At 34.0% G+C, this 23,935-nt stretch overlaps 1 protein-coding gene across 1 annotated transcript; it reads right to left on the bottom strand.

Moving 5' to 3' along the window:
• Positions 1 to 52: 52 nt before the first annotated feature.
• On the bottom strand, positions 53 to 22,124 carry LOC129000408 (tyrosine aminotransferase-like). Its single transcript, XM_054427372.1, is given in 11 exon segments — positions 53 to 1,608; positions 1,986 to 2,083; positions 2,458 to 2,545; positions 3,071 to 3,199; positions 4,472 to 4,541; positions 8,414 to 8,496; positions 8,973 to 9,164; positions 9,681 to 9,839; positions 10,335 to 10,402; positions 10,802 to 10,906; positions 21,962 to 22,124. Coding segments are annotated over 11 exon segments (1,326 nt in total). The 3' UTR covers positions 53 to 1,437.
• Positions 22,125 to 23,935: the final 1,811 nt, after the last annotated feature.

The following is a 23,935-nucleotide window of genomic DNA, read 5'->3' as shown; positions in this document are numbered from 1 at the left end:
GGTAGTTAAGAAGTCTACATTTTGAATGAAATAATAAAACACGTCAACTCTATTTCACACCTTAAATTATTTTATTGTTGATGTTTTCAATTCATGTTCCAGTACATTTATTGTAAAATAAACTTATCAACTAAATCACATTATAAAAATTACTCTGCTTACTCCAAATGATTGCACTAGTATGCATGTTTTTTTAAACACATATTCTTTTTAAATTAAAAACACCCTATTATCCTAGTTCTGTACATTTATACTGTATTTACAATGCTAAATTCTTCTTATGTAATCTAATACAGACTAAATGACACACAATTAATACAAATCCTTAATAAAATTTGGTTTAAATATATCACAATACATAATACATTAATAAGCTCAGAGTGAGGAGTTCAATCACACTTGACTTTATTTCAGTTAAACATTTTAGCACAACAAACAATGCAAATGTTGAAAAGTAAATTTTTGCATTTCCTAATTGAAAGGTAAAACAATATCAATCAACATATTTTTAAAGCACACTGACAATATTAATTGTCACTAACTTATACAGAATCTACTTGTTCTAGCAGCTTCAACCCAAACTACAGCAAGTTATTACATCTCAAATATGAATACTGTACTAATTTTATGTTAAAAAATTAATTAGATTCAACTAGCTTATAGCATTCATTATGGCAGATAAATATGTTTTATTTTTATAAAATAAATATACTTAAACATTTAATACTTGATTGCAAAAACCAAATTAAAGTAATGCTTGGGGTTAAAATAGTCCAAAATTTAAACTTCAGGCTACAATATTTTCCTCAGATAAATTAACCTAAGTTGTACGAGATAGAAATCACAAGTTTTCAGAATGTATTTTTATAGATACCTAACTTAGCAAGAAACTTTTATACCAAATACAAGTCCTAGGAAGAGAGAAAGTAAGTTCAGAGTATAGCTGTATCCCCATCCTAATCATTGGAGAACTATTTATACAATGGAGTTTAAATTGTCATTTCTACATATTTTGTGTGATAAACAGTATAAGCAGATTCTGAATTTTATACTTTTTACTTTCATCAGTTTTACCCCTCTTCATTTTCTCGTCTCCATAATTATCTTAAATCATAGGAATAACAAAAAAGGTATTAAATTATGAAAAATGTGCTAAAGGCATACATTTGTAATGTACTGTAATGTACATTATTTGTAATGATAATGTTTGTCACAAACCAAAGAAAAACAACGTCAACTTGGTGATTCACTAAATAAATCCCCATCAGTAAATAATGCAATTCAACTACTTTCATAGCAAAAAAATCATTCTCTAAAAGAGGTATTAACTGCGGCAAAACAGTAACTTAATCGCCAACCATACCGGGGTGTCCTTGAAAACTAATTTCAATTTCAAGAAATATATCAACCTCATACCGGTATATTACATGGGTATTCTCAGGCAGAGGTTGGTTGCCGCAGAAGACTAAACGATGGGTGGAATAAGACAATTTCCCTTTTCTCATTGATGTGTCTGGTGCAGAACATTTGAATACGATGGCAAGCCTCAATAATCTGTGGTTGTGGAACAGTCAGAACTAGCCGTATGTAACCGGGATATCCAAAACACTGAAACAAACAATTTTATCTCATATCGCTAAAAGTAAAATAATTTTCAATACGGTAAAAAAAATCCTGTAGTCATTTTTTGTGGTGACTGCATTTAACACAATACAAAACATACCATGTCTGTTACGATACTTAATGAATATCGGTAACATATAGGTTGATATGTGCAGGTGTGTTGAACGTTAGAACAGTGAACACCCAACCCAACTGCAAAAGTAGATGAAACATAACTTCCTTAGAAACAATGGACTCATCTCAATTGTCATCAACATGGTATGAGTAATTATTAGTTTAAATTAGGACAAAAGTCATACAGTTGTTGTATTGATATAGTCAAAGGTCATACACAGACTATCCCTATATTTAAGTTCTCCTACCTCTCCTGGTAAACAAAACACCGACTCTTCAGATACTAATTTCTCCACAAATTCGAGGGTTGAAGAAATCAATGGAAACTGACACAGGTTTACTCAACCTGTAACAAAAAAAGTAATGCAAATAAGTTGATGATTTATATTTTTTTCAAAAATATATTCATTGCATATTGATATTGTACCAGCCACAAATTATCTTGAAGAATGAATTCCAAAGCCTAAAATGTTGATCTAATTAAAACAGATAAGCTAACTAAACGTAATACAATCTAAAATTTATTTGGCATTCACTCCTCAGCAACTTGGTATTCAATTACTCTGTGGAAAGGAAAACTTTGGAAAAAATACATTCTTTTACCCCAAATAAAGGTCACAATAAAGAAACTAGAATAGCAAAACAATTAAATTTGTATCCTAGAAAATCAAATGAAAATGGAAGCAGTCACCAAACACTACAGATGATATAATGTATTACTCACCATCATATACATTGCACCCTGAGGCATAGTAGGTTGTATTCCAGGAACTTCGGACAACATCTTAAAAGCAATCGTAGCATGTGTCTAAAACATTAAAAAGATCATTTATGGCACAATGTCAACAATCTTTTTTTATAAGTTGAAAGAAGTTTCCTTATCAAAGGTGTGATTCTAAAAATAATCCGACCATTTTTGTCAATTCCGACCAAGTGTTAACCATTTTGCTCAGCCTAGTTTGAAATTCTAGAGTACCGGTATGTATATTTTAATGACCTCAAACAAAATATGACCAATCAAAGTATATTTTAGGGTGTAAATGTAGCCTTTATTCTAATTCCTCTTTTATTCTACCAAAGCAAAGTCCTTGGTATAGTTTTATCGTCTTATCAATCACAAGGTAAGCTATAGCATCCATAGCATCTTATAACACATCAACTATCTCACATCAAAATAAGGTAAATGTAAAAAATATAATTTTAGACACTAGCGGTGTCTGGATCTGTTACTGGATCACACAACTATGTTCTTTTTGGATAAAAAATTTGCTACAGCTGGTCCATGTAGATAGGATGCCTACTTCAGTATCCAAAAGTCAATGCTTTAACTCACATGTATCGTTTTTATTGTCTTGTCAAAGAACTGTTGGGGAGTGTGTTTGAGTATCCGAGGCAGAGCTCCCTGGACCAGAGTGTTGCTGCCAATGGTCCTCATACTCAAGTTCTGGAGGCCTCGGCGAATCTGTTGGGTTTAGATGTTCAGAACGTCATTGAATTAATACGACATAATTACGACAATAACAAGAACATAATGCTGTAAACATGTGTTGCAACATTAGTAATCATCAAAATTCATGGCACTAACGTGGTAGTTTTAGGGGTTTTGATTTATTGTTTGACTGTAAAAGTATTAACTTAGTTGCAAGTGTGTAACATTAGTTTAATCTATCCCTTCCTCTTTAGTCTTGTAAGCTGTTGTCCATCCCCCTTTCACCAGATTTGCTTACCAGTTTGATTATAGTAGCAACAGTTTTTCATTTATTTTCAAAGCACTTTAGCTGTATAGTGGTGGACAAGGTAACGTTGATTAAATGGTTGGGCCCATGCCCCAAGTTGGCTATCATTCAAGTTTGGGGATTGCTCCCATATTAGGCCTATCCCTGCTTGACTGAGCTTGCACTAAAGAGTACTAGGGAGCTTAAGGGGGTTCCCTACCTCGAACTGTTTTCAATTTTCTGCGACCCTGGTGAGTTTAGTTGGAACTACAAGACGACAAAATATTCCCTAGGATTGCTGTCTGCTGGTCCATTTAACATTATTGTGGTCCCTCCGCGAGACAGTAGTTTCGATAAAGGCCGCTAGAGTCCGTCAGAATCATAGCACTTTTCGCCGTGCAAGGTTTTACGCGGTTTCATTTTGCACATACAAAAAATAATCTTTTCTTGAAACTAAAAGTGACTTGATATTTTTAGTTAAATTTCGCACTAATATTGCTTTATTAAAAATCGATAATTTCATAAAAAGATATTATTATTTAACTGTAAAGTTCACTAACTTTGACAAGTCGTTGCCCTTGATTGCGTAAGCATAGACATTTTTTAAAAAGCAAACTTAGTAGAACCACTCTTTATGTACAAAATGGTGTTTGGTTCACAATTTAAATGTTAAAACTAGAATCGCTATATGATACCGCGCGAAGCGGTTTTCTGACGTTTTTCGGCTGGGGTAGGGAACCCTCTTAATAGCAAAAGTTAATTACTTTCTTCAAATAACAAATGAAAATACAACAATGGGTTATTTTGGTGTCTCGAAACTTTTGTTAGTTTGATAAAAAATTTCACACGATTGGCAAATTTTTACGTATTTGAATCTTGTAACAAGTATGATTATGTAAGAGTATAATTTCCTTTACATGTCGTAAGAAGAGTACTGAGAAGAAACTAAAAATGTTTTTTCCAAACACGGGCAGTAATGAATGAATAATTCTAAATTTATATCACAATCAACAACTTACCTCTTGTCCGAAGATCTGTTGTCGATCATGGATGATTATCCAGCCCATTCTCCACCCAGGAATCAAAAATCTGCAATGAGTTGAAAGTGTTAAAACTTATATATTTATACTAGTTGCTCTGCCCGTGCTTCGCTACGGGATGAGAATGCAGAAAAGAATAATTCGGGTTTTTAAATCTATATAAATAAAATTACAGTTTTGTCTGTACATTGCTTAGAATCATGCGGTTTTTGGTTATTTTTACGTTTCATAGCCTAAGAAAGCCGAAACGAGTCTTATCTCAATTTCTGTCTGTATGTCTGTTTGTCTGTCCATTCTGTGACTCCGTCTGTAACGCCAAAATGTCATTTTACACGGCCTACTCCTAGAAAACTAGAGTACCGATCAAGGTTTTAATCATTTTTCTGTATTTACTGGATTGGTGAGAGTGTCTTTGTCTATAAAAACATGGCCTCGCTTCTTCGAAAACAAAATAACGAACCACCAAAAACCCTATTTTGTTAGATTTTTGTCACATTTTATCCCAATGTTTACTATTACATTACATTTTATGAAATAACGATCAGCTGTTTGGATTAGTTCTCACTTCTAGCTGTCACCGATATGTTTACATTAAAAGTTGTTTACAAATAGCGCAACCATTTCCGATCAAGTTTTGTCAGCACATCCAAACCAATTGAGATTAAAAACGTTGTGCCTTACTTAACCGGTTTAATTAATCGCAAGTGCAACGATTGTTCTTATGAGTTTTGATAACCGGGGAAAATACCATGAATCAGTGTTGTATTAGTGCAAGGAAACTTAAATTTTTTAATCATCGTCACCAATACCGTAGCTTACAAAGGTTTCCACTCATTGACGGCGCTTCAAGGACAGTTGTGTAAAGTGCAAAGTAAAAAATCACGACTGCAGTGGGTGATCGTGGATGTTGCTGCGATCTTGGAAGATCTTTCTGATTTCGCTGTGATCGTAGCGTAACAGAGGTTTAACTTAACAGATGTAGCTAAACTCGCTTTTCCAATGTGTCACATTTGGTTTCTACTTACTTACATTTTGACAACGATATCGGTACTTTTCCTACTTAGGAAATAAAACTACAAACATACAAAACCCCAGATTTGTACGTTTTTTTCCACATTTCCTCCGAATGTTTGCTAGATATATGTACCGATTATCGTTTAGAGATTACGTAATCTTAAGAAACCTTTGTTTGGATAAAGGTGGTTTCTTCAAACTGTCATTAATATGTTAACATTAAAAGCTGCTTACAAATAATGCTATTAATAGGAAATAACTTTGATTTTCGAAAACTAAAAAAAAAATTAAAACCAAAGGAGATTAATAACTTTGGTACCGGTACTGCACCACATCAAGTGAAAGTTTTTTTTTTAGCAAACTATAGTGAGTTTTCAAAGCCTGTGTGTATTTATTTATTTATATAATTGCCAACTGATTAACACCTATAATACAATTTGATTAGAAGGACAGTTTGAATTAGTCGTAAGTACTACAGTTCTTTTCTCAAATGTAAACGTTGGTTTTTGGTACCGGTACTGCTACTTTTCCTTAGAACCGGTGGTAGCAGTACCGGTAAGAATAATTTTTACATACAAACACATCACTATTTTCACTACAGTATTTATTTATAAACACTGCACCTTATTGCTTATTAAATTTAACGAGAGGTCGTCCAGTGGTCGAAACTCGACCAAAAATATGTAATGTACTCACTTAACTATTTTCACCCCACACTGTAAATAAAACATGTGATTGGAGTTTCCTCCATTTGTTTTGATTTTCTGTTTATATTTCGTTGTTATTTCGTAACCAGCATAGCAACGCATAAGATCCATGTTAATTTTTTACAACTTTTAAACTTATTTTTTGTGCTTATCTTTGAGCCTATTTAAATTTATAAAGGGATTCTGCACACCTACAGGAAAATAGCTTTCCAACGGTATGCGTAGATTTTCCCTACGATGCACACGAGCTGAGAAAAAAGGTTTTAAAGAAACATGCTTGCCTATTAATATATAGATTAATTGATGTCTTACTGTATAATTTTTAGCGTTTTCTGTCTGGACTCCAAAATGTTGTGTGGACTCAATTCTGTATTTGTGTGTGTATGTCTATTGGTACCTAATGCATTAAAGTCCTTATTTTTCGTGGAAAAGACAAGGGCACCATTGTTAATAAAAATTTCAACCAGAATAAAGTGTGCAGTAGTGAGGTTGAGGTAGTGTTTTAACTACTTTTAACCAGTGTGAAAAGTAACTTTCAATTACAGGCCTACCTTAGGGCTATGCCTCATAGATCTATACTGTAAAGCAATTCCTTTCATCGTTAGATATAAAATATGGACGAACACGATCGATCGGGTGACATTTAATTGCGAAGCATTCGTTTTGGCTTTGAAACTGTCAGATATTGTATTTGAGAAGGTTTATATGTATTCCTAAACAGTTAAAGTTTTGCCATCATATCTGGAAAAATGCACACTAAATATGCAAACCAACTCCTGTTCTGAATATAAGGTTTTAACTTACTACAAGATTCCCGTACGTAGAACGGGCAAACAGCTAGTCTATTATAAACAGTTACACAACACACTTACCATGAATCATATAATGCAAAGCTCAATGGTACTCACTGATTATTTAAATGCAGATTAATTAATGTAAACAAGCCGCCGTGCCACATGGCACCAAGAAACAAATCTTCATAATAAACAAATTTAATTGATTAGCAAAACGAAGCATAACAGTTGGTAAATTTTCTTCATAAGAAACACATTGGGATTTTAGTGGCCTGTGGGGCAAAGCCCTATGACTTTTATTACATGAATTGGCAAAAGGGGGCTTCTACACAAAAAATACTTAATTTTGACTCATCGTGTGTAAAAATCCATCCATTATTAAGCAGTGTTTTGTAGAAATCACCTTAACGTATTATATATAAGGATTTACATTTTGAAGGGGCTATTTTAATCCACGGCCTCTCCCATAACTTTCGTAACTCTGTGGACAATTTACTGAAAACTACAATACTTAGCAAAGGTACCTAATAATTTTATACAGATTATCTATTGGCAAGCATTCTTCCAATTTTACATTCAAGAAACAGTGATGGAATTCACTTCCAATGCAACAGGTATCACTTCCATAGTTATCTATCCGTAGAAATATAACAAAGTATATTTCTTGTTCTAATACACCCGCCACAGCAAACCTGCAGACTAAGCGAATTTCCATTTGCCTTATTAAATTTACACTAAAATGTCTCCTTAAAAATATCACATTTATTCCCTATTTAAATATAATTAGTTTAACAAGTACTTAGGTTTGCTGCAACAGGGATGTTAAAAAAGTGTTTTTTTCAAAAGTTAATAGTTTAGTAAGATATGAATTCATTTTCCAAATTTGATCAAAATATGTTCATAAACAAGCAAACTACAACAGTTTACTTATTCTCCGTGAGAATAACATGGAAATTTTGAATTTAAAATTTTTTGGAATTTTCTCTGTAACCAATAACTGTAGAAAAACACTTTGATTTACTAAATTATTTGTTTTTTTAAGCTCTACAAAATGGTTTGGAAAGAAATTGCAAAATTTTATGGTTTTTTTGTATTTTTATCCTATAAAACCCCCCATAAACCCCTGTTCCCATAGTCCGATCATGCTGGTGGATCGCAAACTCGTGTAGGTTTATACCAAATTTCGTCAAAATCGGATCATTTTTGCTCGAGTTATGCTATCGGACACACACACACACATATAATATAAATATATGATTTTGAACGGATGGTGTTTTGGCCTCTAGGGACCTCAAAACGAACAAGTAAATCTGTCCCGGGCCCAGGTCTTACCATGAGTACTACGGTAATAGCTTATTCCCTATATGGGAAATTCACTAAAAATTTGCTTATGAATTAAATTATACCTTTTGGTGAGTCCACTGCAAGACAATATTGGTACATTACTACCAAGGGAGGCCAGTGGATGGTATTTGTTGCCAGGGAAAACCTGAAATGAAAAAGCGATTGAGTATAATAAAATTGTTAGATTGTTATATTGCTCTATATATTATTCAAAGAATAAGCAAAAAGAGAATTAAAAGCAATTGGGACAAAAGGTGTTAAATTTTCTTCATATATAATGGTGTTGCATTTTTTTCTTTTTTTTTACTTGGTCATAGTCCAAAGGCTGGTCATAAGATAAAGAAAGTAACAACTTTATCTAAAAACAAATCTTTTGTTAGATAGCATAACTATTTAATAGCTTAGCTCAATTACAGATGGCATCTAGAATAATTGATTCTCCTCAAAGCAGCAACCTTCAGATTTTATGGCCAGCCCCAGGATCATTACCTATCTTATCCTCGTCTTCAGTATACCCACAATAATAACAAATCTCTTAGTATTAAACCAATATCCATCCAGTATGTGTTAGTTTACGTCTTTGATAAGCTAAGTAAACTCAAAACTGTAAGCTCTCCTTACCAGATGTTCGTAGATCTCGTCTGCTATGATAGGTACCCTCTGCCGCTCTGCCACTCGCAGCACTGACTCCAGATGTTGCACTGAGTAGACAGATCCGCACGGGTTTGACGGGTTGTTGACCACAATAGCCACTGTGTCTCGGTCTATCTGTCTCTCCAAGTCTTGTGTGTCTATCTCCCAGTTGCGATCTGGCTGCAGCGTCAAAATCATTAGATGGTATAAAAAATTGTACAAAAACTTTTAATAGTGGCCGTTCTTTGCAGTAAATGAATCTATTGTAGGATATAATATATGCAATTAGCGACACATTTTGTGTACCTATATTATCTGAATATGAATGCTGAGTGAGTATAGAATGGAATAAGATTACCTATAGAGCTGTGTTAGTGTTATCAATTATCGATCAATTATAATAAATTAATTGTCAACTATTGAGATGGGGACGCCACCCAAGGCTAACGTAGGTGCATATTTTAACCCAAATATGAACGTAGGATGGTGTGAGATGATCTGTGTAGCTTTGTCTAAGACCAGCTGTTTCATTAGTCAGGATCATTTATTTAAAGCCCCATGATCAGGAACAGCTGGCTCCAGTTTAGAACTATCAAAAAACTACTGACTTTTCTCAGGATCTTGATCAAGGATTAAACGCCTCAATTTAAATAGCATTAGAAAATAAACTGAGAGGTAGCAACTGGGGGTTCTCACCAGCAATTTGTAAGTCTTGACGTTGATGCCCAGACCCTCGGCCAAGGTGCGGTAGATGGAGAAGCCTGGACAAGGCACCAGGATAGTCTGGCCTGGGTTGGCCAACACTGTTATACACAGGTCTATAGCACTGGAACACCCACTGCACAGCACTACATCCTGGGTAGCACAAACGTTATCAAAAACTGACTGCACTATCTACCAAATATATAAAGTACATGGCTGTAACTTTTTTTCTCAGCACTTTCACAAAATATGACTAAATGTACATATGAATGCCTATGTCAAACAATTGCTAGATTGGTTTTAACTTGTTTGTTTTGTAATATTGGCTTTTCCAAACCAATTTCTTTGAATACTGTAATCATTTCCTGAAAGATGTGCAATAGGGTATGGTTTTCATTGTAGATGCAAAAGTGATCCAAATTTTAAATTTGATAACAATTTTAGAGATCGGTTTAGTAAATTTATTTTACCATGACTTTACAATGTTACCCATTTAAATTTATTAATGTGATACGGTACGGCAAAATAAAAAATAAAAATGCTATGTAACATTGATTAAACTACTATAAATTTGGCTAAGGTGCTGTAATATAAATACCTATTTTGCATTTTTAAATGTTTAGGAATAAATGTACAATAGCAACCTACCTCAGGTTTAATAGTCAGGCCTGAATGAGAGGAATAATCAGCAACAGCCTGTTTTGCTTCCTGGTATCCTGAAAATTAATTCATAGATTAAAAACTAACAAGCTTCACCCCCTTTGGGTTGGGTAAAAATGTCAATATACTACTTAGTAATAGCAGGATTTAGATCATAACCTTCCTCAGAAACATTGCAGTAATACACAATGGCTTGAATACAAAATAATACAAGAAGTAAGTTAAATTTGTTCACTGAGGAGTTTTAACTACCCAGCAGTAAAATTACAGTATTGGTTCAAATTCAATTATTGAACAAAGTCAATATTTTTATCTTTAAATATCAATTAATGTAACTTAATTGTTAAAATACGCACATAGTGGGGTCCCCAGCTTAAATAATTGATTTATTGATAAGTGTGTTCTTACTCTTTCGCTGAATTCACCCTCTGTGCTGACATGATGGTATCTCTCACCTGATGCAGGAGCGTACCCGTTGTATCTCTGACTATGTAGACTCTCCTCCACTGCCTCTATTACCTCCGTCGGCGGAAGTAAGTTCCCGAATACCGTTGGGTCACCTACATCAATACAAGAACAAAATTTAATATGTATTAAATGATTGGTTAAATAATTAGACTGAAAGAATTAAACGAGATTTGGAAATTAAAAAGTAAGGTAGATTGTCGACAAGTTGAGAAGACCCAACCACACTGACATCATCAAAAGACAAGGACGATAAGAAGCCAACCGCAAGAATTGAAATTATATCAAAGTAAACTTTGCATAAAAATCATTTAAGGATCTTGGAAGGTGATTGCTTTTCGTTGGCAGTTTTAACTGCATGCGAATAACGTTTTTAGGCCAGAAATAAATTATTTACAACATTTGAAGAAATGGCCCAAGCAGTTTTCGTGATCTTTGTGCAAGTAAGCATACATACAAGCAAACATTGTTCATATAAGAGTTAAAGAGTATAGGATTTATTATTGTATAACAACATCTGGTGAAAGAAATAAACACTTTCTAGTTTTTTTTAATACTTTTAAATGATAAAACATTCTTTCATTTTGATCGTGATGTTACTGCCTGCTCTTTAATGGTTGAAAATTCTTTTTGAATTGATATTTAATCATCAAGGACCGAAAAAAATTTTAGAAGGCTCCGAAATCGAATTTGAGACGAATGTTGAGAACGTAAAAAGACCAAGAGCTGGCGAAACGTTTGTATTTTAACCACGCTATGAAATCATAAATTAGTAATTAAATAAAAGTGTGATTTTCTAAGAAGAAAAATATTAGGTTTGTCAATTTTTGTGGGGAGGAGCTTGTAAACATCGACATCTGTAGACAATGTATGTAGTATATCAGTGTAAAATTAGAATGTTTTAACTAAATACATAAAAACGAACAGTTAAATTCGACTATGGTCTGCTGTACGATTATTTTGGCAATAAAGTAGTTTTTAGTTGACAAAATTCCTCGGCAAACGAAAATGTTATAGCTGTTCAAAACCTAGATGGTTGCCAAAACTATCGTTTTGCAGGCCGGCACACGAGACTGAATGATTTAAATAAAAAGTATTTCTAGCTCTCCACCAACAGATATGTTATTCAATAGGTTTTGATCACATTGCTGTTTCAACGTAATCCAAGGAAAAAATAAAATGTCAAAACCTTTTAAAAATCAATATCAGTAATGACTGTACCTATTATTTTTGTACAAAATGCCATATGACGTTAGGGAATTTCAAATTTAAATTACCACATACTTAACTATGCTTAAATCCTTGTTTTGAAACTTGATCGGAAATTTTTCATAATCAATGGTCTGTGTTTATTCTTTAAACCAATATTACCATACTCCGTAGTCTGTGCTACCTACCTTATTAAAACTAAAACACTATTAAGGATCTACAGCAGTGCTTGCATATGGTATCATATTTTCATTATTAAAATCACATGCAATTTAATTGTTTATATTTATGTTGAATCTATTGTCATATTAGGTAACCATTATTTCCTGCTTTTCTATAATAAATAGGTTCTCTGATTTAAAAATGTCTCGAAGAAGATCGCTGTTAAGTCTAAAACGATTCTCAAAGTATGTAAGAGAACTTAGAAAAAGGAAAATAAAGAATTTTTTCTCCAGCAAAGATAGTAACTTAAAAAATGTTGTCAAATTACCATCAGGAGAAGGGAAGAATCTGAAGAATGGGTGCAAAGGGAACATCAAAATATTGGTGGAAACAAGAAGCTGTGGTATGAATAAATCATGAAACTTTTATTTGAAGAATATTAGTTCTTTTTGCTTATTTGAACTCTTAAACTCTGTAATTAGTTTTGGCCTGAATGTCTTAAAATAATAAATTGATGTTAGTTCCTATAGTCTATAATTCATACAGTCTATATTAAATAGACTATTAGACTTAATACTTCAAAATTAGACTTCTATTTAGGCTACAGTACCGGTACTTTAACTTGGGAGTAGAACTACTTTAGGCTTCTTGAAAGTAGAATACTGTAGCCTATCTTGGATTTGAAAATTCGTAAATATACAGTATAGCCTTTACTTGAGGTTTTAAAATTTGTAAAGACGATGAAGGTGAAACGATGTTAAAGAAACTCGTGTTATCTGTTAAAACAATCGTCAAGTGAGTATACATGTCCGGTGAATCTATAGAATAGAGTGCTCTTTTAGGTGTAAAATAATTCCTCATTGAATATACTTTAGTATAACTACTTTAGTATAAATGTAAGATTCAGAAGAATTTAGTGAAATAGTAAAATAAAGTACCAGGAAGACACGGAGCGCGTTGCCAACTCAATAAACTCAACGGTACCGCCGGTTTACTAATTACGCGCTAGCTCCATTTGTAAGGATAGCATCTCACTGTCCTCCAGTCATAAATTAAAAACCTCGTTGGTTCTCTTTGGATCTATTAGTTAAAATTTTAGTATAAAATCCAGGGTTTTTATAACCTATATTTAAATATTATAGAAATAGAAACGGCGGTCATAAATAATTCACTTATTCAGGTTGCTATCTTATAGTGAATGGCTAGGTCGGCAAATTCCAATGGTAGCCTACATAACAGATGCTAAGAGAACAATTAATTATAACTAGGCTATAGACTACAATAGCTAGTAATTAATTGCAATAGAGTACATAGTCAAATTCCTGCGAAAACCCTCAACACAGTTACATTAACAATTCTGCATTCTATAATTTACATTAAAATAGTTGAGAGCTATAACCGAATGGAACAAGGCATTCAAATAATTCATTTAACACGTTCCACGCATTATCATTAAATTTGAATAGTGAGGAAGTGTGATTAATCTAATAAATCGTGTGTATGACAGTTCCGTTATAAAGCACAGTACTGTGAGAAAATTGTATCCTGTGTACTTCAAACTTGGTATCAATATCCTTTCTTAACATTTATTTTAACGTTTTATTCAGCAAAAATCTGTAAACTCGGCTCCCGCTCCTTAGCCATTTAATTTAAAGTTCCGGGTATAAAAATGGGATCAAAATTCCCTCGATAAAACAAAATCAGTACACGCTTAATGAACACTACACTCAACAACTATTTAAGGTGTAAGGTCTCTTTAACAATAATGTATGTGTTATTTTCAAACAAATGTGTATTAGAAGAAGGCCGTCGCTTCTTAGTGAATTAACCTGCTTAGAAGTATGACAGTAAAAATTATATTGGTCGAAAACAGTACCTTCGGTCAAAGGTGCTTAATGAGCTTAATCAATGAATACAAACGGTTTGTTTTCATTGGCATAACGCACATTATACCACCACTTTCCTTCTCCTCTTCTCCCTATGTCTAATGTAACTTATTCAAGAGTTTTCTACGTAGAAGTGTTTCCCTACAGTCCTACTCTCTGCTTGATCTCGTTTATTTATCAGTCCAAGAATGTGTTTATTCTGTTCCTGCGGCTCGGTGACGATCCTGGTATATACTGGCACAACGCACATTATCAGTACCACCACTTCCCTTCTCCTCTTCTCCCTATGTCTAATGTAACTTATTTTTCTCAGTAGAAGTGTTTCCCTACAGTCCTACTCTCTGCTTGATCTAGTTTATTTATCAGTCCAAGAATGTGTTTATTCTGTTCCTGCGGCTCGGTGACGATCCTCGTATACTGGCAGATCGCCATGGAATCACGCCACCAACCTGTCTCAAAACTGGTCTTCTGCGTGTCATTTATACATTTTATTTGCACCGATGTTTTCGCTGACTTCTGCAAACACTGCGTTTCAGCCTACTTCCACTTGGTTTCCGTTTGTTGTTTACACTCAAAGTGTTATAACTATGGAAATTCTTGACACCCCTTGGCAAATTAGTAATGTAAATCTCCATTTACAACTACGAGTTAACACTTTCTTAGAAGTGCTACCCTTTAAACCCCAGGGAAATTAAAAAATGAAATTAAGTTCCTTACGTTCAATGAAGTTCAAAATTAACTTAATTAAGTTACTTAATTATTGGTTTAGATTGGTGTAGTTCTACTTTGGTGTTAAATTGCGTGTCTTTGCACTTGAGCATATTATTCGAGAGGCTTATTATGCATTATTAGCATATTATGATACGAGTCCACCGAACTCGAAAAGCCAAAAGTAAATCTTAAAAGCTGTTTCTAACTCCATCACATGGTTCTCTGCTTTCTGAAAAAATTCTACAGGGATTTTGTATCTTTGATCATAACTTTACTAATGATATCTTAAAAGGTTTAATTGGTGCATTCGAACCAAACGACAGTCAATAGTTCTTCACACTAGTTTTTAACATGGCTTGCAAAATATCATACACGCTGAATAACCAATGGCAGTACAGTTGTTCAAGTTTAATATACAATACAAACGCAGATAAACTATTCTGCTTTAGAAGAAGTCTAGAGAAGAACTCAAATCGTGGGATGCGTCAATAGTATACGTAACTAGATTTGGATTCGAACATTTCCATTCGTCCGTTTACAAGATTTGGGAAGAATTTGATGAGACCGAATAGTGTATTGACCTTGACAATGGACCAGACCGACTCTGCTAGAATACCTTATCTTATGTAAGACTTGTGTTATTCCTAAATTTGTTTTCCACTCTTACTTAAATGTTTTCACTTCCTAACTAAGTTATATAATTCGTCTGTGTTAGGTAGTTTTTAAAGTGGCCAAACTATAGATTTAGATTGTAAAGATCTTGATATCTATCATTGAACGGGTTACTTAACGCATCGATATTATTCCTCACCAATGCGTATCTAGACAATCGCCGAAATATATTGGGAAACGCGTATATGAGTAACCATATGATAATACCTACAACAAAATCATTCAATGAAAGTTTGTTTTTGTTAGGATTTATGGTTAAAAATTTTTTTAAAACACGTTTTCTATCACAATACATTGAAAACGGGATTTTAACATTTTTTTATTTGGGAGCAACTATTTGCTACCTTTGTTGTGTATTTTCAAGAAATGCGTAGTAATAATTTGTTGGAGATTTTATTCTCTTTCAGAATATCACTTTCCACTTAAGTAGATTTCCTCACCATTTGTAAAAAATCCAAGCAACCTTCGATTTTATAGGGGTAAAAAAAGTACTGAGTTGGAGATTTTTTAAATTTACACAACTAAATCTACAGTTATACTGGACCGATTTTATTTGTTAATAGGTAAATGGAAAGCTTCATCAGTGTATATTTGCAAAACTTGTGAAAGTTTAATTTGTTAAAGATTTATGGAAATAATGTTTGCCGGTATGCATCATCAGATCATATGGAACATGTGTTAAATTTAACAGCTGATCCTTGTATTGTTATTTCCTTAACTTTTCTTTGTTTAAATTTTGTTGTTTACATTTTTTGTGTAAGCATCATTATGTAGCTTAAAAAATTTTCAAGAGACCGTTGTATTTAACCACAACGGGCTCTGTTGCTAGTAATTACGATAATTCAATAATCCGATGTTACATCATTATAATTACACTGTGGATCGATTATAAGAGACAGTAAAGACAACATATATTATAGGCCTACAAGACAAATACGAGATAAATTCAAGATAGAAACAAAACCAAACATAAAAAGGCGGTTTTATACATTCTAAAAAGGTTTTCAACGCTCGTCTATGTTAAATGGTTTAAGGTTAACATTTGTAGTTCTAAAACCAGACGACAACTTTAAAAAGGCAGAACAATTGATTACTTACTGATCTTAACTCTTTAAATATGTGGGTTCACCGACGGGACCGGAATCACGATTCGTTGAAATTAATGAAACAGAATAATGGACAGTAAATAGCTTAAAATATAATAGTAAATTGCTACCGGTATGCACTTTGCAATATATAAAAATATCCTAATAACTTACTTTGAAATACAAGATAAAGAAGATATAACAGGCATTTAGATTACAAGATTAGATGAGGTGCCTGTTAAAGATTAAAGCTTGTTAAAGATCTTCAGAGGAGAAGAGCTTCTCCGCTTAATTTCAAAGGCCCTTTCAATTCGTATTAGAAATTGTTGCTATACACATTGGCGTTACTGAAGCTTTATTTTATCACTTGATCGCACACAGACCAAGCAATTCCAGCCCATCGAAGAATCTAGGGTTTTCATTGTATCGTGTGTTATATCATACAGTATCACAAAACATTCTGAGCACATGATTAATTAGGTAGTGTAAACTGACTTTGTTATTGTACAATTACAATCTGGAACCCGTTTTAATGCCTTTCTCATGTCTAAGTGTGCGCTGGTGTCGACTAAAAGTTGTTTTAAGGTAAATTTTATGCCAAATTTAAATTGTGCGTGTACATTTTTAAGTTGTGTCTTCAGTTTGTCTGAATAAGAAATAGTTTAGATAACAAAAATAATAGTTCGTAAATGTACAATAAATTAATAGCAAACATCAACACGCAGACTCAGCACTCTTGATTATTTTTACAGAATCACAGATACGATTTTATCCAGTATAAGTATCCAGCAAAGATTTGGATGACAAATCTGCAAGGAATTGTGTTTTACCTTTGATACAAACATTGATATTAGAACAGAAACGTTATGGATCATAATAAAGCAAATTACGTCACTGGTCCGAAAGTAAACATGTTTGTATCTATATAATTAATACGCTACACGAAAGTTTGTCGGTTGAACTCCTCCGCCATATCTTAACCGATTTTATCCATTGACGTCTCATTGGAAAGAGCGTGTCGCGTAGATTTGCAAACTGACCTTACATTTTTGAAAAAGTCCCTTGGGATCTGCCCCAGTGGCTTTAAAAGTCCCCATGTTATCCTTATGAAGAACATAATTGTTTACATTTTGATCAGCTGTATAATTTTATTGCTGTTATTTACTTTTCAATTCAATGAAACACATTGAGTACATTTATTTACTATTTGAGTTTGTGTAAACATAACCCCCAAGACGGATCGTGTTAGTATGGTTGTATCTTAAATTTGTGTATTTATCGTTGTTTTGTGTCGCTATGATGGATTGTGTTAGCATGATTGTAACTTAAATTTGTGCATTTATCGTTGTTTTGTGTAGCTATAATTTGTTTATTATTTGTTGTTTATTTCTTTTAAATGTCTCCGACGCAACGACAACGAAACATAGACAGGAGGCGCAATCGTGATAACGACCGCAACTACAGAACAGTGGCGCGTAATAGGCTTAACTCATCAGCTTAACAGTCTGAACATGAACCTGGACAACTTCAACTATTTGGTTACAAATGCGCCCTTACACTACCCCAAAACGACTTTTCGTTCTCAATTGGCCCTCTATTAAAGACCTGTGTTGCCTGTACAGCGAGGCATTTTGAGAAGGAGAGAACCGTCCGGAATGCTTTAGGTTTATCAATAACGAAGATAAACAGGGTCTGAGTTACACAACGGTAATATTTGAGTTGACTCTTTTAAATTCATTGTAAATATGACTGTTATTCAATCTGAAATAACTCCTGTAATACTTTGTAATTGCTCGAATTCGAGCAACATGTACACTAGTTAATATTAACACGAAACTATAAAAAAAACTTCCAAATCAGCTGTTATGACTATTAAACAGTACTGTATATACATTTAGCCAGTGATGTCATTTGTTTAAGTTTATGACACACACAGTTTCTGTTATAACATTCGTTGACCTTACACAACCTTACTTATCTATATAAATAAAATTAGAGTTTTGTCTGTACTTTGCTCAGAATTATATACTTTTAGGTAATTTTTACGTTTTATACATTAAAGAAGCAGAAACGAGTCTTATCTCTATTTCTGTCTGTCTGTCTGTCTGTCTGTCTTTCCCTTTGTCTGTAACACTCAAGATGGCATTTTACGCAATCTTCTCCGTGAAAACCAGAGTACCTATCAAGATCCAAGTCATTTTAATGTATTCACTGGATTGGCGAGAGTGTCTTTAGTGATTTAAATATAGCCTCACTACTTTGTAAATAAAATTACAGAAGTTCAAAAATGCAGTTTTGTGCGATTTTTGTCAATTTTTCGTTCAATTTTTATCACATAATCGTCTATGAAATAACGAACAGCTGTTCGGATCAAGATTATATTTTCTAGCTGTCAATGATATGTTTACAAATGTTGTTTACAAATACCGCAACCATTTCGAAGCACGTTTTGAAAGCAAATCCCAACCAAGTGGGATTAAAAACGTTTTTCTTACATAATGGATTTAATTAATCGCAAGTGCAATAATATAGTATCATAGTGTAACCGTAAATTAAATTAAATAACTAGACATCGTCCAAATCGGAACCAGAAATTCTTTGAGTATAAAATGTTTCTTGAGTTTTGACAACCAGAAAGAAGACCTTGAATCAGTGTTGTATAGGGCTGGGACACTGAAATGATCGTCGCCAATAGCTTACAAAAAAGGTTTCCACTCATTGACGGCGCTTCAATGGCGGTTGTGTAAAGTGTAAAGTAAAAAATCACAACTGCAGTGGGTGATTGTAACAGAGGTTTAACAGAGGAAGTGCTAAACTCGCTTTTCCAATGTGTCACTTTCTGTTTCTACTCACCGTGTGATGCAATCGCTGGACCATACAGCCAATAGGCCCATAGCTCATATCTTGGGTACGTAAGCCTACATATTTATTCATAACAACCTTTTTGACGACGATCCTTGATACCGGTACTTTTCCATTGAATACATGGCCTACCTACTTAAGAAATATAATTACAAATGACCAAAACCCCAACATTGTGTGATTTTCGTCACATTTCCTTCTAATGTTAATAGATATACTAATCATTGTTTAGAGAATGCGTAATCTATTAAATAACAAAAAGTTGTTTGGGTAAGGTTGTTTTTTTTTTCAAACTGACACCGATAAGTTTACGCTATAACTTTTTACGAGAAAATCCAAAAGCAAGAGATCAATAACCTCGGGACTAGATATTAATGTATTTAATTGGTCGGATGTACTATAGTTCTTAGGTAGGTTCTCTGTATAAGTTTTGCTTTTTCTGTCTGGATTCCAAATCTTAGCTTACCCGGTATGCTAAGAAAATGATAACCTATTTGAGTAAAACATTTGTTGGGCAAACCATCATGAATTGTTTACGCCTTTATATTGTTTATGTATCAATAGTTCGTGGCCTTTTTTGGATTGTTGTGTGTATGTCTGTTGGTAACGCATTAATGTCCTTAATTCTCAGTGTTTCACGGAATGGACAAGAGCACCTTTAATACTGAAAATGTCAACCGGAATAAAGTGTTAAATGGTGAGGTTGAGGTAGTACTTTAAATACGTTTAAGTTAACCGATGTGGAAAGTAACTTTCAATTATAGGCCTACTTTAGGTCTACGCTTCATGGATCTATAAAACATTTTTTAGTTTAATCATTGGACATATGGACCATAACGATCCGGGTGACATTTAATTGCGAAGCATTTATTTTGGCTTGATCTGTCAGATACTGTATTTGCGAAGGTTTATCCTACTAATATTATAAATGAGAAAGTTTGGATGTATAGATGTATGGATGTATGGATGTATGTTTGTGACAAGTGAACGCGAAAAATACTGGTCGGATTGGGCTGAAATTTGGCATGATGATAGCTCACATTCCCGATTAACATATAGGCATATTCTTATTTCAAAAATCCTTTCGGGCTCCGCCCCAGTGGCTCTGGAGTTTCCCATGTTAACCTTATGAGAAATGGAATTATTGAATCTTAACAGCTGTTTCAATTAAACAAGTTGGTTCTGTTCTGTGATGTTCAATAGCATTAAAGTTACAAGGATTACCAACAGGGTGCAGCACTATTATTTATTTTACATTTATGACAACAGCTAATTTGCAACCAAAAGGTGAGTGAGCGTAGCGAACGAACTTCAACCTGGAGGCGAGTTAGCGTAGCGAACGAGCTAACCTGAAGGCAAGTGAGCGCAGCGAACGAGCTCCAACCTAAAGGTGAGTGAGCGTAGCGATCGAGCTCCAACCCAAAGGTGAGTGAGCGTAGCGAACGAGCTCCAACCTAAAGGTGAGTGAGCGTAGCGAACAAACTTCAACCAGGACGTGATTGAGCCATGCAAACGAGATAATCTTGAAAATTAAGAAGTTAAACGGGGCAAAGCCCGCGGGTTACAGCTAGTATATAATAGTTTTGCCAGCATATCTGCAAATGTGTATCTGCAAATGTGCAAACTAACTGCTGTTCTTAATCTTAATATAAGAAGGTTTCAACTGACTACTATAAGATCCCCGTGCGTAGAACGGGCACACAGCTAGTCTTAACTACGGGTTTTTAATTTTTTAACTTTTGCTTGGGTTTCATAAAAACTGTTTTTCATTGCACAGCTTGAAAATTATTTTTTAAAAGACAAATAAATTAATAGTGATGGTGTGTGTACAAAATGGCAACAATAGCATGGCTACCAAACTCCTACCGCCAGAACCACTTGGTCGCACACAGACCAAGCACTTGGTTTATTAGTTCCGTAAAGAGAACGTCGAACTTTCATCTTGACCTTGACATTCAAAACTTAAAATTGAATGAATCTTCTATCTTCTTCTTAATTAGGATCTGCGCTTTATTAGTTTCACTAAACATTTATTTAAGTTTGAATACAAGATTAGAATACAATTTAATTAATAATATTTCTTCAATGACATTTAAAAAGGTATTAATGCCCAAGAGACTAAAAGTGTATTAGAACTAAGTGTAGTGTATTAGTATTTTAGAACTAAGTGTAGTGTATTAGTATTTTAGAACTAAGTGTGAAAAGAAATTACTTGTTATAATACGAAACTGAATTTAAAAAAATATCACCAACCCATGGTTGAAAATCTTCACAATTAATTATTAAAACGTCCCACCCACATTTTTCATACCAACATATTTCATATGATAATTTGTATATATTTACAATAAATACATCCACTTTGAAGTCTTTGTAAAGTAATAGGTGATTTGATTTGAATTTTAAATTTTCTTCCCATGCAAGAATACCATATAGGTACCATAAACAAAATAGGTAAACTAAACTATAAAATCGTGATAAAATGTTCTGCTAGAATAAACTAAAATTCTATCCATATACACCCAAATAAATCGATTGCTGTCCAAAACGATCCAATATTTACCTATTGACAGCGCGATCATTTGCTTGTCGGGATGCGGTTGTATGTGCAACCCCTCCACAATGGCGCGTATAGGGTTGTGCGTGTTGCGCGCGATACTGCTAGCGCACACGGACCACGGTTTGGCAGGAACGGACATCTCAACACCACTTCTGGCGGGAACCATTGCGTGGCGGACTATATCAGCTGTGCTGTGGATCACGTGGTACCCGCTAGACCGGTTGATTCATTGTTGCGTTGATGTTGATTGGGCGCAGTAAAGGATCAACAACAGGTTGTTTTGTGGCTGTTGTTTTTTGAAATGGTGATTACAATGTTCAACTTCTATGATTTCATGTTCTTGGTTTTAATTGATAAACAGAAAGTGCCTACGTTGGTATTATTTCAATTAACTTAATTCCAATCCTACCACTTTTGCATTGAATTCATATGATATGGAACGGTGCTCCAGCGTTTCTAAATACACTGTTTTCTTCTTTAAACTTTCAATTTTTAGTTGTTTAGTACATAACACAACTGCAACAGTACTTTTCTAGCATTAAACTAGGGGTTCTTTTGAAAATGTCATTTGTTTTAGAGCCCTCTGAAGATGCTTTAAGGCTTCAATCTTCTCAGCTCCAACATTTCACTTAAGACAATCTCTTAATTAATATTTATATTTTGTATTATTTTTTCTATAAGAAGGCAAAAACATATTATAGTTATAGTTATTTGTGTAACTAGTGTGCAAAGTCATGGTGGAAGGAAAATACATACGTGTGCTACTCCCATCATATGCTGTCGCCACCTAGATTGCAAACACCATTTCACCATTTAGAAAAAAAATATATAAACAATAACAATAAAATCAAAACAAATATATAAAAACAAATATATGACAATACAATCAGGTGATTTTTTGTTTGCTATCTGGGTGACGTCAGCATATGACGGGACGGGAATAGCTAGCACACTTATGTATTTTCCTTCAACCATGGTGCGAGTGTGAAGTGGTACTTTAATACTTTTCTTTGAAATGGTGACCATACAAAGGTTGGCATTTTAAGTCAAGTATGAATGGAGATTAGTGTGGAATGAGTGAAAATGGTATGGCAATTCTCCACTTTGCTGCACATAAGAGAAATGTTTGCGTACGAGCCGCAGGCGAGTGTTGAAAGTTCCTTGAGTGCAGCAAAGTCACTTTGCACTAATGCACTCGCGTTACACATTATATTTTTCCTACAGTTACTAAATCATATAAACGTTTTTTATGTTAAATCCAAGCGTTGAACAAAATAGGAAACGCTGCACCAGCAGATTGTTGTTGTAGTAACTTCAAGTGTTGCCAACTATTTCCAAGTGAACATATATTACGTAGTAGCTAATAAAAGCACACAGTTTTGAGTTGTTTGGTTGGAATACTGGAGTGCAGCAAAAAAGATGCGTGTGTCAAAAGTAAGTAAATGCAGCAATTAGCTATTTTGTGTCCTATAATCAGAGCAAGGAAGCCCAATTTGTCAGGTAACTGTAGGAAACTATTATTTATGTAGGTTACCGAAATAGGGGTTGTCTGCAAGCTTCAGTTCATTAAAATGTTTAACAGTAACCCTGGCATTTTCACAAGATAATAGAAATAACTCTTTATGAAGAGGTGGAGATTTTGACCAAATATTGGGCTATACAATAAACAGGGATACATGTTTATCTTTGGCAACTGAGTCAGTCTGTTCCTCACTACTCAGTTTCAGTCATCTTGTCAGTCGGTTAAGAACGAACGCTTAAGTGAACAAAACGGCAGAAATGAGGGGTTCTAATGTCCATATCTGGTGTGAACTGGTACATTGGTTTACACTGGTAACCCGTTCCAACCAAATCTTGCACTGATTGAAAGACTTCCAAAAACCGAGTATCCAAGACTGGAAAATTGCCTGCCCGGCCTCTGACATCAATATGATGTATTTAGGTAGATGGTAGTCTTCCATGCGTAGTATAATGGCA

The sequence above is a fragment of the Macrosteles quadrilineatus genome, unplaced genomic scaffold (assembly GCF_028750875.1).
Source record: "Macrosteles quadrilineatus isolate MER2022 unplaced genomic scaffold, UCM_ALF_1.0 Scaffold_8__2_contigs__length_117827958, whole genome shotgun sequence".
Taxonomy (NCBI): domain Eukaryota; kingdom Metazoa; phylum Arthropoda; class Insecta; order Hemiptera; family Cicadellidae; genus Macrosteles; species Macrosteles quadrilineatus.
The sequence above is the reverse complement of the archived record's forward strand: the minus strand, read 5'-3'. Positions and strand labels throughout refer to the sequence as shown.